This window comes from Chiloscyllium punctatum, chromosome 20, assembly GCF_047496795.1.
Source record: "Chiloscyllium punctatum isolate Juve2018m chromosome 20, sChiPun1.3, whole genome shotgun sequence".
NCBI classification, from domain to species: Eukaryota; Metazoa; Chordata; class Chondrichthyes; order Orectolobiformes; family Hemiscylliidae; genus Chiloscyllium; species Chiloscyllium punctatum.
The window spans coordinates 34515699-34529418 of NC_092758.1; the positions used below are offsets into that span (position 1 = coordinate 34515699).

General features: G+C 40.4%; 1 protein-coding gene across 1 annotated transcript; it reads right to left on the reverse strand.

Moving 5' to 3' along the window:
- Nucleotides 1-800: 800 nt before the first annotated feature.
- On the reverse strand, nucleotides 801-12669 carry cdkn2aipnl (CDKN2A interacting protein N-terminal like). The gene is made up of 3 exons (XM_072590649.1): nucleotides 12392-12669; nucleotides 11630-11729; nucleotides 801-1962 (listed from the first exon to the last, which is right to left on the reverse strand). The coding sequence occupies exons 1-3, from the start codon at nucleotides 12604-12606 to the stop codon at nucleotides 1954-1956; spliced, it is 324 nt and encodes a 107-aa protein (XP_072446750.1). The 5' UTR covers nucleotides 12607-12669; the 3' UTR covers nucleotides 801-1953.
- Nucleotides 12670-13720: the final 1051 nt, after the last annotated feature.

Sequence of the window (13720 nt, forward strand, 5' to 3'; positions counted from 1 at the left end):
CCACAACCCTTGACTCCCCTCCTGATCAACAAGCTATTTCAGCATTGAATATATATGAGGGCTCTACAACAGAGAAAACGAAAATTCCAAAGATTCTCAACCTTCAGAAAAAATTCCTCCTCATCTCCATTTTAATTGGTGTCTTTTTATTTTGATATCATGCCTTCTGGTCCTAGATTCTCCCAGGTAGAGAAACATGTTCTCAGCATTTATTCTATTAAACACGGTGGCACAGTGGTTAGCACTGCTGCCTCACAGCGCCTGAGACCCGGGTTCAATTCCCGACTCAGGCGACTGACTGTGTGGAGTTTGCACGTTCTCCCCGTGTCTGCGTGGGTTTCCTCCGGGTGCTCCGGTTTCCTCCCACACTCCAAAGATGTGCAGGTCAGGTGAATTGGCCATGCTAAATTGCCCATAGTGTTAGGTAAGGGGTAAATGTAAATGTAGATGTAGGGGTATGGGTGGGTTGCGCTTCGGCGGGGCGGTGTGGACTTGTTGGGCCGAAGGGCCTGTTTCCACACTGTAAGTCTAATCTAATCTAAAGATGATTCAATGAGATCCACACTGAGCAAATCAAAAACCTAGCCCTTGGAGATCCATTTCTGAGAATCCATCAGTCAGATGGATTAAGCAGTCTGACTGCTTAAATCAACACAACCTTATCTCTCATGTTTTCAATGACAGGTATTCAGACCAATATTTGAATGTAAGGTATATAATAAATGCAATCAAATTAACAGAATCCAATGTCAAAAATATTAATAGCATAAATTCCAAATCAATGAAAAATACACACTAAAAACATAATGAAGTCAATTTATTGCCTTGAACAATTATATAATTGTGTCCCTGCACATACTGTTAACAAAACCAGTGTAAAAGTGTTAAAACAGAAGTCAAAAGTAGGTATTTTCAACATCAAAATGAATCAGATAACCACAGAAGATCACAATTGAAACTATGACAAGGTATTAGTGTAAATCATTGGTTCAAAAAGGACATTGATCTACAGAATCAGTACCATAAAATAAATCCAAGATACTTTCAGTCATGAGGGTGTTTAATTGGACATCCAATATTCTTAACATTTGAAATCTTAGGTTTTATCGTATCAAAAACCATAACAAATAACAAATAATACATTGAGTTTCGGTCAAGAAAAGATACATCAGACCTTTATCACAAAGTAGAAATCCAACTGATGCATCTTTAAAAACGAATATTTTCGCTATCAAACTGCTTCCCTATCCCAAAAAAATCTAAATATACACATTAGCAAGAACATGGAAATGGAAATCCAGAATAGGTCAGAAAATAACATGAAATGTATTGGCTCGTTTATGGTAGAGTCAATTTCATCTACAAACAAATTTAAAACAGTAAGATCATAAATAGATGTTGGACCTTGTTCTAAAAGCCAAACAGCATCATACAATCTACTTTGAGATGCAAATGGAAAATATTAAAATATTCCTTTTCCAAACTCCAAACAGTTTTAAAAGAAAAACATTTCTTTCTCCTCCTGCGAAAGGCAGCATCATGCAATGACCAATTATTTAACTTTGACCCAGGAATAGAGTGTGTAACCTGGTTATCAATTTAGCTGATGCAGTCATACAGCAAACATTTAATGTCAACTCTGAAATCATTCAACATTTTGATCCTGGCTGATGATATTTTACAATGTTCCTTCCATTCCCTAAGCAGGTCTGTACCTAATTCCCATTTACAACTGTGTAAGAGAATTACACAAATCTTCCATAATCTTTATGGTTAATAAATGTAACCATATTAAGAGAATCTGGTAAGAGATTCAGATTAAAGACCTGCAATAAATTTGACTCTTTGGATACTTAAGACTCAGTGATCTCAGTATATCTTCTCTCCAACACCTGGGAAGCTTACAGTATAAACAGCAGTCCCATCAAAAGATCTCTGTCGTGGCACAGTCTTTTACTTTCTCTGAAAAATAAAACAAGCTTGCATTTATATAATATTTTTCATGATCATCTGAGATCTCAAAAGTACTTTACAGGCAATTAATGTAATAATCCAGCAGCCAATTTGTACACATCAAACTCTGATAAGCAATAATGTGATAATGACCAGACAATTTTTGTTGACGTTAAAGGATACATTTTGGCTTCAAAACTGGGGGTAACTACCCATTCAAAATAGTGCCATGAGATCTTTTACATCCACCCCATAAAGGCACCTCTGATGTGAAGTGCTGGCCTCCACAATGTACTGAGGTGTCAACCCTGACTTCTGTATTTTAGGAGAGTAGACATAAATTAATGTACTACTTTTCCTCCACCTATCACACTTACTATGGAGTAAAACAGTATTAAGTTCCACTGTGATAATGCTGTCACCTTGCACAGGTCATTCTGTTATAATGTTTCATTAGCACAAATTCACTATAACACAATTGACGAATTGTTTCTAAAGCGTGATGTTTTAAAATGTGTACTGTATTGGTTATAACGCAATTCCAGCGCCATTAGTTTAAATGTGATTTATTTATAATATGGGATTGCATGAGAATAGAACTACTGTGTAATAGCAGAACTAACTGTACTATCATTTGTTATTTGATTTCTCATGAGATAATTCAACATCTAATACATTTGTGTTCACTTCAAAATGATCCACTAAATACTAAAAATCAAAGATCAAGATTTTTTAACTTTCTCAGAGTTTGCCTGTCATAACTCGATAGCAGAATGGATTTCACACTAGTTTATCATTCCTACAGCCTGTGGAACTTCCCATTTTACCTGATGAAAATATGCTAACCTCAACTAGATGAAAAGGTAGATATTGTCTATGTCAAAACAATGTAAATGACTGAAGATCAAATTGAAAATATGTCAGGATTAGGTTACCATCACATGCATTCTCAATCATATTGGTTCAGAAAGTGCACAGATCTAAAATGATCGAATCCTCCACTTGGTTCATCTTTTTTTTTAAAAATAGATATTTTTATTAGAAATTTAACATTTTTACAAGTTTACGAAAATAAACAAAACTCTCAAGTATAAACATTGGTATACAATTAAATCTTAAATATACAATAGCCAAAATTTAACAAAAGAAAAAGTACAGAGAAAAAAAACTCAATTAACTACTAATCTAACTACAACTAACCAGAGTGTATATTCAAGTCTCTTACATTATTCAAATAAGAGAAAAAAAACCCAAAAGAAAAACAACGGATAACATGTAGTGAGATACATGCTCGGAATGTGTTACATCAAATGTAACAAAACCCGTATTCGTGCAGGATTCCTCTCCTAAGGGGCCCCAGACCAACCAGGTTCGTAATCTCAATTAAATAAAAGCCCTTGTTAGGATAGCCGAAATATCTGTATTTATGTAATTCAAGAAGGGCTGCCATATTTTATAAAATAATTCGGTCTTTCGGTGCACCATATTTGTAAGGAAGTCAAGGGGAATACATTCCATAATTAATCTGTACCAATTTGAAAGTCCAGGGGGGCCCTCAGCCACCCAGTTTACCAAAATATTTTTCCTTGCACAGAAAGAGAGAATAGAAAATAGTCTCTTCCCGTACATGTCCAGGGAGGGAAAGTTCAAAAGGCCCAAAAAGGAGAGATACAGAATCCACTTTAATTTCCGTTCCTAGAGTTTCTGTCAGGGTACTTGCTACTTTAATCCAATATCTACGGATCTTATGACAGGTCCATAGGCAATGTACAAGAGTTCAGGCAGCATCCAACAAGCAGCGAAATCAACGTTTCGGGCAAAAGCCCTTCATCAGGAATAAAGGCAGTGAGCCTGAAGCATCTTTTGCCCGAAACGTTGATTTTGCTGCTTGTTGGATGCTGCCTGAACTGTTGTGCTCTTCCAGCACCACTAATCCAGTATTTGATTTTCAGCATCTGCAGTCATTGTTTTTACAATGTACAAGAGTGCCCACCTCTATTTTACATTTGGGACACATTGGAGATGCTCCTGCCTTAAATTTTGCCAATCGATCCGGTGCTATATGGACCCTATGAAGTATCTTCAGCTGGATAGCCTGAGTTCTGTTACAGATGGTAATTCTTCTAGCGTTTGCCCAAATGTCATTCCATGTTTCTATAGAGATTTCTAGTCCCAAATCCTGATCCCATGTTTTAAGCAGATTGTCCATATCTCCCGATGTAGTAAATGATAAATAGTACTGACGGAAGATACCCCCATTGGTCATAGCACTCTACATTCTCTATCTGATTTATAAAGACTATCTAATAACGTAGTCTTCTTCTGTATATAGTCTTGAATTTGGAAGTATCGAAAGAGGTCTCCATTAGGTAATCCGAATTTCTGACGCAGCTGTTCAAGAGACATCAGGACCCCATCTTTAAATAGGTCCCCTAGACGAGACACCCCTGGATCTCCAGAGTATAAAAGTGGCATCTGTAAACCCCGGTTGGAATCCCCATGCTCCCACTATTGGCGCATAGGGGGACGCTTATGTGAGTTGCCATCATTTTGCCGCATTATATTCCAAGCTTTAATTGTGTTTAGTATTATAGAGTTTTTACAGTGATCCATAATGATTTTCCTCTTGTCTGAAAATAAAAGGTTAATAAGTGGGTATTTTACTTGAGAAGCCTCGATGTCCAGCCAGATTGATTGCGAATTAGACAAGACCCAATCAGCTATGTAACTTAATAGGGAACTTAACTGATATTTCCTAAAATCTGGGAAGTCCAATCCTCCCCTTGCCTGGGGAAGCTGTAGCTTCTTCAGCTTAATGATTCCACATAAAGGAACCCAACCAGCCATATAATTTACGTAGTGCCAGCCTCGGCAGCATAACCAGAAACATTCTCATAGGGTATAGGAGACGGGGCAGGACATTCATTTTAATTAGTGCTATTCTACCCAGCCAGGAAATTGGAAGGTCTCCCCATCGTTGGAGGTCCTGTCTTATCCTTTCCAGTAAATGCACAAAATTAGCCTTGTACAACTGACCAAATACTGGGGTAATAAAAATGCCTAAATATAAGAAACCCTCCATGGACCAACGAAAGGGAAAAAGGGATCCGTCCACTAAGTGGGGTATCATAGCAAGGCCACCCATTGGCATAGCCTCCGATTTTGAAAAATTAATTTTATAGCCTGAGAATGTGCTAAATGTATTAATAACTTGGATTAAGTGAGGTACGGACATCAGAGGATTACTGAGGAACAGAAGAACATCATCTGCATAAAGGGTGATTTTATGTTTACCTGTACCAATCCTCGGGGCCGTTATATTAGGATCAGCTCGTATAGCTTCTGCTAGTGGTTCAATTATTAGCGTAAATAACAATGGCAAGAGAGGACATCCCTGACGGCAGCCCCTACCCACACTGAAGCTATCCGAACCTAATCCATTGGTAACCACAACTGCTTTGGGATCACTATACAATGTTGAGATCCATTTGGTAAACACCTTTCCAACGCCAAACCTTTCCAATGTGTAAAACAAATATGACCATTCAACCCTGTTGAATGCCTTTTCCGGGTCTAATGAAACTACTACTGGTATCTTTCCCTATGGCAGGCTTGAATCATATTCAAAACCCTTCTAATATTATTGGATAATCTACAGCCCTTAATAAATCCCGTCTGATCCTCCTTTATGATATGTGGCAGTACCCTTTCCAGTCTCAATGCTAATGTTTTAGAAAGGATTTTAAAATCTACATTTAGCAAGGATATTGGTCTGTATGACGTACAATTTTCTGGATCCTTTCCTTTTTTAAGGATAAGAGAGATATTTGCCCCTTTCAGCGAAGGCGGGAGACAACCCTGACTATATGCATAGTTATACATGTCCATAAGTGGACCAGCCAATATTTCTGTAAATTCTTTATAGAAAACCAGAGCGGTAAGGCACCGGGCCCAGATGAAGTTGCCTGATTGCGTCAAGTATTTCTTGGACTGTTAGGGGAGCATTTAAGACCGATACCTGTTCCGGATTTAAGCCCGGAAAGGTCAAATTTTTAAAAAATGATTGCATCCTCCTAGTCCTGTCTTCACAATCCTGCAATTTACATAAATCAGAATAAAATTTTCTAAAGATTGCATTAATCTTTTTATGATCATGAGTCAAAATACCCGGACTTTCCTTGATAGACGTAATAGTTTGAGGGGCCTTTTGTTTTCTTTGCAAGAAATGCTAAGTATCTACCCGGTTTGTCGCCAAATTCATATAACCTTTGTTTTGCAAATAATATTTCCCTCTTAGCCGTTTGGGTAAGCGTAGTATTTAGAGCTGTCCTAAGGGCCGTAATCCTTTGCAATTTAATAATAGGTCTATCAGTGTATGCTGTTTCAGCTGCTTTTAAGCGAGCTTCGAGCAGACGCTGTTGTTCTCCCTTTAATTTTTTCTGGGTTGCTGAGTAGGAGATGATCAAACCTCGCGCATAAGCTTTGATGGTCTCCCACATCATTGATGGGTTGCTAGCCGTGCCTAAATTAATTTCTAAAAAAGTTTTAAATTCTTGAGAGAAGTACTTTACAAATTTACTATCTTTCATTAGGAAGGGGTCCATATGCCAATGCCGAGGGGATGTCCCGTTGTTCCTTGCCTTGGTTTCCATATATACAGAAGCGTAGTCAGAAATTGCTATATTACCTATTTTACAGGATGATATGGAATTTTTAAAAATCGAGGGGGCAAAAAACATATCAATTCTGGTATGACATTTATGTGGATTGGAGTAAAAAGAAAAATCTCTGCCCTGTGGATGAAGACATCTCCATACATCTACTAATCCTAATTCTTTATTCAGATCCACCAATTGTCTAGATCTGGGAGATACTCCTGCAGTACTCTTGGGAATCCTATCTATTTCCGGATCCATAATACAATTAAAGTCTCCCCCTATAATTGTATGACGGGCACCAAAAGCCATCAATTTTGAAAAGGCTTCCTTTATAAATTTAATGGGGTGTGCCAGGGGGCAGTACAAATTTAAAATCCCATATTCCTCTCCATTTATAAGGGCTTTGATCAAAATATATTGTCCAGATTCGTCTTTTACCTGATTTAGGATTTTGAAAGGGAAATTCTTCCAAACAAGGATAACAACTCCCCTACTTTTTGAGCTAAGAAGAAAAAAAAAGGCTTGATCAAATCCACCCTGTCGTAATTTCATGTGTTCTTTATCCAACAGGTGTGTCACCTGTAGGAGAGCTATATCAACTCTTTCTTTCTTAAGATTTGACAATATTTTCTTCTTTTTGACTGGCGAATTACTCCCCTTGACATTCCAAGTGCACCACTTAACCGACTGATCAACCATAGTCGTCCAGGCAAATCAGAGACCCCTTGGGAAGGGAAACCCTATCCGGAACATCCCAAGCATAGAGCATATAAAATTCACAAAAATAAAGGCTCTCTAATACACTCACAACAGGATAATAAAAACTATTTCTAAATAATAAAAAAAAATAAAACGTATTTAAATGGAGATTTTCCCCCTTGTTCCCAGGGGGTGTCACTTCCTTTCCCAGGGGGTGTCACTTCCTTTCCAAAGGTCCATCGTATCCTCTCCCAACCAATGCCCCCACCCTTGACCCAGGCGCTCCTCAGTAGGATGAGGAGAATTCAGATATAATACAAAGCTAGAGTTAACGGTGAGAAAATCGTTAAAGAGAGAACAAATAAATAAATCCCTCTCTCCACCCCCCAATATAATATTAAACAGTAAGGTAAGAAAAAAAGAAAAAGGTGGTGGTGGAGGGGAGGGGGGGGGGGGGGGGGGGGGGGAGAGATATAAACCAGAGTGGGGGAAAGGCAAACCAACATCCATTATCTCTTACAATTTATCTATGAGTCCAAAAATTCCTTCGCCTTTTCTGGCAATCCAAAGTTATACATGGATCCTTCATGGTTAAAGTGTAGCATCGCTGGGTAGCGTAAGGAGTACTGAATATTTAAGTCCCTTAAACGCTTCTTCGCCTCATCGAATGCCTTCCTCTTTCGGACCAGAGCCGGGGAAAAAGTCCTGGAATAACATGATCTTGGATCCTTTATAGATCATAGCTTGGGAATCTTTTCCAAGATTTCTAGAAACTTCTAGGAGTATCTGCCTCTCCCTATGGCTCTGCAGCCAAAACAGGACCAGGCGGGGAAGCTGGTTCAAGCCAGGCCCGCGTATTGCGACCCGGTAGGCACATTCTACCCTTACCTGGCCTGATCCAGCTTCCAGATTTAAAAGTTGTGACAGCCACTGCTCGAGGAACGCTGTAAGTTGGCCTTCCTCTTCCCGTTCGGGAAGGCCCAGCAAACGAATATTTTTTCGACGACCTCTATTATCGAGGTCATCAATATGATTCTTTAAGGTCCGGACTCGCTGTTCGAGAGTCTGGACCTGATCCACGGCCGATTGTGCTGTAGTTTTGGAGGTCGCGGCCTTTAGCTCCGCCCCTCCGACTCGACGCACGATTTCTTTAATGTCTCGGTTGTGCTTTTGCAGAGCGGCCGAGAGTGAGTCCCATCGATTTCGGGATTCTTCAATGAAAGTGTCGATCTTTGCATCGAGCTTAGAGATGATTTCCACGAGGCTCGCCACTGTAGGTAAGTCCCCCGGGGCAGCTATGGACGCCTCTGCTGCAGCTGGAGAGGGTTCCTGCTTGCTAAGAGCTGCGGGCTCCCTTCCCTTTGGTCATTTTGACTAAAGATTGTTTAAATTTAATACTAAGCAACTAATTAAATTAAACAGCTATTTTAAATGATTTGGTGAGTGTGGTGGGGGGTGGGTAACCCACTTTACCCAAGTCTTGGGAGGACCACTGTAGACTCAGACTTGCTGGGTCGCCGCCATCTTGGATCCCTTAGTTCATCCTTAATCACACACCATATCGTTTATTTATAGAATGCAACAAAAATCTTGTAATACATCCAAAATAGTTTCAGTCACAAGGTTGTTTAATTCAGCATCCACACCTTTAAATGTTGGCAATCTTAGACTTCATCACATTAAAACAAACAGGGCAACAAACGTATTGCCTTCTGTCCAAGAACACAGACATATCAAACATTTATCAGGTAGGAGGAACCTAACCAGTGCATTGCTGAGAACAAGTGTTTTTAACACGAACCTTCCTCTAACCTTAAATCAGTATACACATTGACCACAACAGTGTTAGGAAATCAAAATCTAGGAGGTCAGAAAATAACATGAAATCTGTTGGCTTTTTTATACTGAGGAGTCAATTTCACTGACAAACTATTTTGAGACAGCAAGATCATAACTAGATCTTTATATCCATTTAAAAGAGGCTGCATTTGTTGCTAATGCTATCATGAGCTGGAGCACACGCAAAATCACAACAAAAAATCTATGTGCCTATCAATCTTTGTCCAGCAACCTGGCAACTGCTTTGCATTTTCTTCCTCAAAAAAAAAAAGTAAATGAATTCATGCCAACAGTAAGTTATCTGGATGTATATTTGCTCACTGAGCTGGAAGATTCGTTTTCAGACGTTTCGTCACCATACTATGTATCATCATCAGTGAGCCACCATTTCCTGTTCTTTGTCTCAAAGGGTGGTAAATGGATCCAAGTCAATTTGTTGATAGAGTTCCCACTGGAATGCTATGCTTCTAGGAATTCTCACACGTCTCTTTGTTGTTAAAAGTATTGCCATTTCTAATTGGTTAATAAACTGTCAGCTGAATTACATTTTGTGTAACTTGTGTCATGTGATTTCAAGTTTAATTACAGAAAACACAGAAGAGGTTTCAGTAAAACCATATCAGAGTATCATACTTATGTCGAGAGTGTAGTGCTGGAAAAGCACTGAGTTAGGCAGCATTGAGAAGTAGGAGAATCGACATTTTGGCCATAAGCCCTTCATCAGGAATGGCAGCATCCAAGGAGCAGGACCTACTGCGCTTTTCCAGCACCACACTCCCGTCTCTGATCTCCAGCATCTGCAGTCCTCACTTTCTCCTAGTATCATACTTGTGTCCTATCTCCTGTGTTGGGAACATACACTTGATTTAAAACTAAAGACATCGGATAACTAGTTAATTGGCAAATTGGCAGGTATAAGTCCATCAAAATATATCTTTTTCAAATGTAACTATATATTGGAAAGCTAAAATGTTCAACAGATTGGTGTGAAACCCAATCCATTATGAACTGTCACAACAAAGTTCTAATGGACTGGAAAAGTCATGATTTGATCAATTTGTTTAACATTACGTGGATTTTTGTAAAGTGAATAAAGAATAAATATATTGAGGATGTTAAATCCATTTCAAATGTCTAATATAGAGAACAATTGAATTTTTAAAGGAAAGCTCGAGGGAATACTCAATTAATGATCCCACATTTACATAGCTTTCAAAACAAAAGCTGAGCTGTCCAACCTTTTTCACATCATTGCCCTAAATTTCATTTTTTTCTTAGGCAAGGGCCAACGTGCAAATCTCAAAGATCAGGTTTGGCACAACAAACATGAATTTCCAAAAAAAGAATCAAAGCAATAAATGGATCATTTACATAAAAATAACAACAATCATTAAAAGTTACAAGCAGCACAGCTAAACACTACGAAACACAGAAGGAGATTCAGAGACAGACTAGGCCCCAAGTCTTGATTACCAGAGAAACAGCTGGAGGCTGAGCTAAGGAATGAGTTTAACTAATACTGACCTTGTATTTGCCTCTGGTGGTGAACACACTGAGCTACCTGGGAGAGTTTTCTGCTTCTCCTGACCTGTTTTCTGGAGGGGAAAGTCGTGTGGATGTTCACTCCTAGTTTCAAGGGTTGACACACTCAGTCACTAACAGTAGGTTTCATTCATTCCTGCACAGTCACGTGTGAACTTTTTACCACGGACAAGGAATGTGGGATGGTTGCAAAGGTGCTAAGATATGTTTCTTTACTCCATTCTGTCAGAGAATCCAGCTAACCCTTTCGTAGTTTCTGGCTCCTCTTGTACTCCAAAGCCTTTTCACGAACCTGACCCTTGTATTCCTATATGGGTCAGCACCTACACGAGAGGGCAATGCCTTTAAAAACAAAAGACATCACTTACCTCCATGGTGCTCATTGTTCCGTTAATCACAGACAGTTTCTCTCCTATATTTTCTGCAGATAAATTCACTAACTGCCAATAAGAAACAGCCTGTGATTGGAGGTGCCGTTTTTTGCTGATATGTCACTTCTACTTACCCATATTTTGAACATTAACACAACCAGTTCATAGCACATTTATTTGTGGACAATGGAATAGAGAGACTGAAGGGATATTTAGAGATATATAGAATTTATGAGGATCCTCAATAGTGTGGATAAGGGGGAACTTATATCTGTTAGCTGAGAGGAGTCAACAAACAGGAAGCACAGATTCAAATAGCTGACAGAAAGATCAGAGAGAAGTTGATGGGGGATGTTTACATCTTGGCGATGATGGGAATCTACATCTGTCTGTAAGAGTGGAGAAGTGAAACTCTTACATTTAATAAGAAATCCAGGATATGCACTTGACGTACTGTAACAAGAGCTGGAAAGTGGAATTTGACAGATATTTTCTTGACTGGCACAGACATACTGGGCTGCAGATCTCCCTTCAGTGTTGTAAATTTATTTGCTTATTGTACAGTACCTGTTGCATTATTTCATCTCTTGTGGTGAAATGTGGTGCATCTTCCACATGAACACCATCTGCCATATCCAAAACCTTTTCCATAAGCTGATCGCTGTAACTAAATCACATAACAAAAAGTTATTCAGAATAATCTAAAGGTGGTTGTTGGGGGGGGGGGGAAAGGAGAATATTGCATTTGAATTCTACTAAACCCGTGCCCCCACCCCCATGCACAGCTGTAACTTTACAAATATTTTTGAAAATACAAACATGTCTTATAGCACACATGCCACTTGTTACTGGCCTGTTTGAAACCTGGGTGGAGTACGAAAATCTTGTCCCTAACAGAGACATGAGAAGGGAAATTTACTCACTGTCTTATGTTCCTGTTGAATCTCTGTCTCAGTGACCCCATGAGGGAGGGGAACTGGGCTGTCTCTCAAACCCTTGGGTCTGACAATGATGAATAACCTCTAGGGACTGCTGGGGAAAAGGACAGTAACCGGTCTCGTTTCGTAGGCGAAAGTGAGGACTGTAGATGCTGGAGCTCAGAGTCAAGATTAGAGTGGTGCTGGAAAAGCACAGCAGGTCAGGCAGCATCCGAGGAGCAGGAAAATCGACGTTTCGGGCAAAAGCCCTTCATCAGAAAAGCACCTGGCCTGGCTGGGGAGCACTCCAAGCGGCCTCGCTGCTGACGGAGACCTCCGGAGGGTCTACCTTCCCCACCCACCAAGATGCTCCTCCGTCTAGTGGGGCCCTGCCCTCTCCACACACACTCACCGACAGCCCATGAAGACATGGTTGGACCAGACCATGGAAAGCGCGACCAGGTAATCCAGGCGGTCCCGCGGGTAATCGGACAGGTTCCGGACCAGGAAGCTCCTTCGCGCCGTCCAGTGTTTGTCGCTTTCAGACAGGCCGCGCAGCCGCTCCAGGCTGTGGTCCGCCATCTCCCGGTTCCTCTTGAGAAAGTCATCGAGCATAGAATCCTCCATCTTCCCGACAGGCCACAGGACACGACTCCCGGCAGGCACTGCGAGCGGCCGGCTTGGGGCGGGGCCACCGTAGGGGTGGAAGGGCGGAGCCGCAGTGGGGTGGGGCTTGGCGGGAGGGCAGACAACAGTGGGGTGGGACCTCTCTGTGAGTCGAGTGGGACAATGAGCGGGGTGTCTGGGGGAGGGGCATGGTAGAGAAGGGGCGTGACCGATGTGGTCGCGTGGCTAGTATTGGCCCCGCCTTTCGGGGAACAGAGGTGACTGAGCAGCGTCCAAGTACCTCACTATTTTCACTAATTTAAAAATACCTTCACCTAACGAAAGAACAGCGTTTAGAGAGTTTGTGATTACAAATAGACCTGTTGGACTGTAATCTGGCATCATGTGACTTCTGACCTTGTCCCACCCAGGTCCTGCAGACAACTCCACATCATTAAAAATAGCCAAACACGCAAATAATTTGTCTCCAATTACATTAATTTTTTTTTGAGCTGACAGCATCTTATATGGAAGCTTTCTCTTTGACCGTTTCTTTAGAAGGCTACATCCATAAAAGCGTTTATCTGTTTACTATTTCATCGACTTAAAAATTGATTTTCTGGTTAAAGGAGCCTGCTGCAAGACGACATTTGTCAGAATAGTTCCAGAAATGAGAAGTTTAATCCAGAAGTTTGGATTGGAGAAATGGGGTTCTCTCCTCGGAAAAGAAGGAAGATTTAAAGGGGACCTGAGGGACAACTTTTTCATACAGAGGGTATTTTGTGTATGGAATGAACTGCCAGGGGAAGTGGTAGACAGAAGTGCAGCTGCAACATTTAAGAGACATTTGGACAGGTATGTGATTAGGAAAGGTTTAGAGAGATATGAGCCAAACGCAGGTGAGTGGGACTAACTTAGTTTTGGAAATATGGACATGTTGGACCAAAGGGTCTGTTACGCTGTATGACTATGACTCTAAAATGTTGGAGCATGGATTAATAGAAATATTCAAGATTATGACTTAAATAAAGTGCATAAAGAAATGCTGTTCCAATTAGCGGATGATACAATGACCAAGGGATAGTCACAGACCTGTAAAATCACCAGACCCTGAAAGAAGGCTGCTTGATATTAA

Excerpts from the sequence above, each read along its gene's own strand:
- cdkn2aipnl (XM_072590649.1), bottom strand. The coding sequence starts at position 12,606 with ATGGAGGATTCTATGCTCGATGACTTTCTCAAGAGGAACCGGGAGATG. Across the intron at positions 11,730-12,391 it reads CATGTCTTCATGGGCTGTCG|TTACAGCGATCAGCTTATGG; the intron begins GTGAGTGTGTGT and ends TATGTGATTTAG.